The sequence below is a fragment of the Urocitellus parryii genome, chromosome 6 (genome assembly GCF_045843805.1).
Source record: "Urocitellus parryii isolate mUroPar1 chromosome 6, mUroPar1.hap1, whole genome shotgun sequence".
Classification (NCBI taxonomy): Eukaryota; Metazoa; Chordata; class Mammalia; order Rodentia; family Sciuridae; genus Urocitellus; species Urocitellus parryii.
In genome coordinates, this window is record NC_135536.1 from 80069575 (window position 1) to 80074448 (window position 4874).

At 33.6% G+C, this 4874-nt stretch overlaps 1 protein-coding gene across 1 annotated transcript; it reads left to right on the top strand.

Annotated features, from left to right (window-relative positions):
* Positions 1–2818: 2818 nt before the first annotated feature.
* Positions 2819–3760, top strand: LOC113176184 (olfactory receptor 4K14-like). The gene has a single exon (XM_026380619.2). It carries the CDS (start codon positions 2822–2824, stop codon positions 3758–3760), a length of 939 nt encoding a protein of 312 aa, XP_026236404.2. The 5' UTR covers positions 2819–2821.
* The last annotated feature ends 1114 nt before the right edge of the window (positions 3761–4874 follow it).

Below are 4874 nucleotides of genomic sequence, written 5' to 3' on the forward strand. Positions count from 1 at the left end.
AATACTCAATGTGACAATCTCCAGCTATTCTTGTTCAAACAATCTCTCCTATTTTATATAATTATTTCATATCAGAGAAACAGCATTCTATGTCAGATAATAGTTCACATAGAGATAGAAGAAACAAAGGTTATATAGTAAGTGACATTTCCACGGAAATAGTATTAAAACCCTTAACCCAAGTAAGTGAACATAAGTGAGTAGAACTTAGACTTTGTCCCTGCATACCTTACTAAGTATGTATCTATTAAATTGTCTGAGTTCAAGATTTTCTTTGTAAAAATATAAATACTAACAACCTCATAATTTTAGGACTGTTTCATAGAAAAACATTATAGAAGAGCACATATATAGAAAAGGATGAAAACTGTGTTGCTTATTTTCCTAATATCTCATATTTATAAAAGAACAACAAAATGTCTCATTTCCCTAATTTTTCAATTTTAACATATCCAGAATTATATTTACTTTTTTAGGAGAATTTTGTGTTTAAAGTAAAAATTTCAAAAGTGCTTTAATAGAAAGTCCTTTTGCCTCTTACACCTCTTCTTATAGCATTATTAACCACTTTGGGGAAGGGCAGAGTGAAGGATGAAAATGATAAGTTCCCGGAAAGCAAGAAATATGTCTGATATATTCTTTCAATCTTTATTCTATAAGATTGTTGAGTATGTGTATGTTAATTTAGAAAAAAATGTAAGTAGTATATATTTTAAAGAAAATGATGTTATATATTTGCTTACAGAAAGCACCCAAAATACATGAACTTAAAATAATGAAAATTAATTCATAAAGTCAAAAAAAGAGAAAGAAGCTATAATGTTGCTCAATGTTGTACATATCTGTGCAATAAAATTTCTGTCGAATTAGTTTTGGGAATTTTACTGCTTTAAATACCACCATAAGGAACAGAGGAGAAATCACTAATAGTCATTAACATTCACTGAGGACTAAAATAATTGAAATTTTCTATATGTTTTATGGTTCATCTTACACATCTTCTTATAACATTACTACCGTCACTCTGAATCCTCTTTTCACAAATTAGGAAGTTAAAACAGAACGAGATTTAGATTAGTAGATCAACAAGAACTAGAGTTTGATTACAGACCATTGTGTGACTACGTAAAAGGTCAATGACTATTCCATTCTAAAAATTCTCCTACAAATTGGTTGCTAATAATAGAGTAATATAATTAACCTGTTAATATTATGACTATATTAACAATTCCAAAATTTCTGAGAAAGGAATATGGTTTTGTTGGTAAATTGTTTCATAGGAATGTAGAAAATCATCTGTTTAGCAATATCCATTGTCAAGCACAGTTGAAATATTGCTTTTTCTACCCAAAGTATAGAACTAGTTGTTTAAACATTATTCTAGGAAAAGTGTGCATTGTTATGAAATTGAAATTCAAGATAAAGTTCAGATATTTCAAGTTTCTCAATGCTTATAAACCACGGCAATTTCTTGAAAAATTTGGTACATCTTTTCTATTATAAAAAATATGTCAGTAGGTTGTGAGAGTATTATAATGTCTCCTTTCTCATATTAAGTATATATGTTACCAACAATACTATATTTAGAAAGTTTTTCTCTCTTTCTCTCCTTAATCCTTAATTTAAGCCTCTGTTCCAGTGAAAGGGAAAGGAAAACTAGTGCTCAGGATGAAGCCCTTGTTCTCATTGTTCACCTGTTCTCCTTGGCTGTTCTATTTCAAAGAATAAAAGATGAAATACACAATGGAGAATCATCTTTCCTCTCTATAGCTTGAGGAGTATTGTTCATTTACTTAGGAATTAATGCAAGTCTTGTCATTACTCTATTTGGAGAACAATCTATGATGACATGTTTACTCATCACTAATAGTCAGACATTGGTCTTGTTTACTCATGTGGCATTTATTATCTTAGAAAACACAGGTAGAAAACATCAGTATCTCCTCTGGTCAGAAATCATAAAATTTCAAAACCTAAGCAATTTCTAAATCCACCACTAGTTGAAGATAAATATTTACTAATGATAAGCTGGAATTATAAAGAACTTCCATTCAGAGTTCATTAAATCAGAATCTCAGTTTTAGTTGCCTTCAACTTTGAACAATCCATTTTTGATGACACTACACTGTTATTTTTTTCTAATAAACTTAGTATGCCACATGAATTCCATTATACTTTAGATTTTAATTAATAAGAGATTATGTGCCTGATTTTACATCAGATCTCCATATCAAATGTTTATTATATACCTTTTTTATAGCTTCTCTCATAAAGGTTTCCCCAAGATGTTTAAGAAGGAAAACCTAAAATTTTACCTTAGGGTGTGTAATCTAAGGCTTGAAGTAATCATTATACATAATACAGGAAAGCTATAATGATGCATCAGGTTATTTCTACAGGATTTCAATACCATTTGACTGTCATCTTCCTGAATATGTGACCTAATTTTTGTTGTTTTTAGCATGATGTCTGCTACTCTCTCCAGGTTCTTTTAACTAGCATAGTGGAAAGAAGCTAGTGACCAGGTAGCATCACAATTCTATTCCTAGACTTCACCTTCACTGTCCTGTTTTCTTGACTCTCAACCCAACACTCGATAACAATCCGATATCAGACTCCTTAAAAAGCCATTTTCAGGCATTATTTGTATTCTCTTTTACAAATAACGCCATTTGCAGGTGATGAATATTTCTCTTTAACTGCAGATATAGTTGCTAAATTTTGTTATGAACACTAAATTCTAAAAATTAATGCCCATTTCTCATCCCACTAATGGATACTCTAAACTCTCTAGGTTATTCCAGAGGACACACTGAATAAAATGGATGGAGGAAACCAGTCCACAGTGTCAGAATTTGTGTTTCTGGGACTTGTTCACTCATGGAGTATTCAGTTCTTACTCTTCATGGTATTTTTGATGCTTTACCTGATCATTGTATCTGGAAATATTGTCATTTTGACCTTAATCCTCACTGACCCTCATCTTCATTCTCCCATGTACTTCTTTCTGGCCATCTTGTCCTTTATTGATATGTGGCTGTCCTCAGTCACCACTCCTAAGATGATTGCTGACTTTCTCAGGGAGAATAAGACCATTTCCTTTGCAGGTTGTATGTGCCAAATTCTATTTGTCCATTTAATTGCAGGAAGTGAGATGGTGCTCCTGGTGGTTATGGCTTATGACCGCTATGTGGCCATTTGCAAACCACTCCACTACTCCACCATTATGAGCCTGCAAAGGTGCTTTGGGCTGGTGTTGACATCCTGGACTGTGGGCTTTGTGCATGCCATGAGTCAAATGGCTGTGATTGTGCATCTGCCTTTCTGTGGCCCCAGGGAAATAGACAGCTTCTTCTGTGACATACCACTGGTAATCAAGCTGGCCTGCATGGATTCTTATGACTTGGGAATAGTAATGAATGCTGACAGTGGAATTGTGGCTGTAACTTGCTTTATCCTCCTGCTGATATCTTACACATACATTCTTCTTACTGTTCGCCAGAGCTCTAAAACTGGTGCATCTAAAGCCCTGTCCACCTGCAGTGCCCACGTCACAGTGGTGATGATTTTTTTTGTGCCCTGCATCTTCATCTATGTGTGGCCCCTCAACATTACCTGGTTGGACAAGTTTCTTGCTGTGTTTTATTCTGTTTTTACACCACTCCTTAATCCAGCCATTTATACACTGAGAAATAAAGAGATTAAAAGTGCTATGAAGCGATTTAGAAACTACTATATGAATTCCAAAGGAAATACATAATGCTGAGAGAAACCTAAGCAACCCAAATTGTGAATACTTGACCTCACAAAATAGTTTAAAATTCAAAAATCCTGTTTATTTATTTAATAAAATATAGGCAAATTCCACATTTGTTAATCAGCAAGTAGAACACTATTAATCATTACTCTAAAATTCATCCTAATGATCTGTCTACATAATAAATCTCATATAATCAGTTTTCCTGTGCTTTTAAACTTTTAAATAAAAATCTGAAATTATTTTAGAAAGGCATGCCTCTCTTTTTGGATAGATAATATCTTTTTTATTGATTTTTTAAAAAAATAAATGACAGTAGAATGTATTACAATTCTTATTACACATATACAGAGCAATTTTTCATATCTCTAATTGTATATAAAGTATGTTGACACCAATTTTTGTCTTCATACTTGTACTTTCGATAATGATGTCCATCACATTCCACTGCCCTTGCTAATCCCTTGACCCTTTCCTTTCCCTCCTATGCCTTTTCCCTATCTAGAATTAATCTATTCCTCCCATGCTCCCCCTCCCTACCCCACTATGAGTCAGCCTCCTTATATCAGAGAAAACATTTGACATTTGTTTTTTTGGGATTGGATAACTTCACACTTCACTTAGCATTAACTTCCCCAAAGCCATCCACTTACTGCAAATGCCATGATTTTGTTCTCTTTTATTGCTGAGTAAAATTCCATCGTGTGCATATGCCACATTTTTTTTTTTTTATCCATTCGTCCACTGAAAGGCATCTAGGTTGGCTTCACAGTTTAGCTCTTGTGAATTATGCTGATATAAACATTGATGTGGCTGTGCCCCTGTAGTATGCTGTTTTTAAGTCTTTTGGGTACAGACCGTGGAGAGGGATAGTGGAGAAAAGATAGCATCTTCAACAAATGGTGCTGGAAAAACTGGAAATCCGTGTGCAACAAAATGAAATTAAACTCCTATCTCTCACCAGACACAAAACTTAACTCAAAGTGGATCAATTACCTAGGAATTAAACCAGAGACTCTGTGTCTAATAGAAGAAAAAGTAGGCCCTAATCTTCATCATGTGGGATTAGGCCCCAACTTCCTTTCCTTAATGAGACTCTTATACCACAAGAATTAAA

Bases quoted from the DNA above. Each gene is read 5' to 3' on its own strand.
- LOC113176184 (XM_026380619.2), top strand. From the start codon at position 2,822: ATGGATGGAGGAAACCAGTCCACAGTGTCAGAATTTGTGTTTCTGGGA.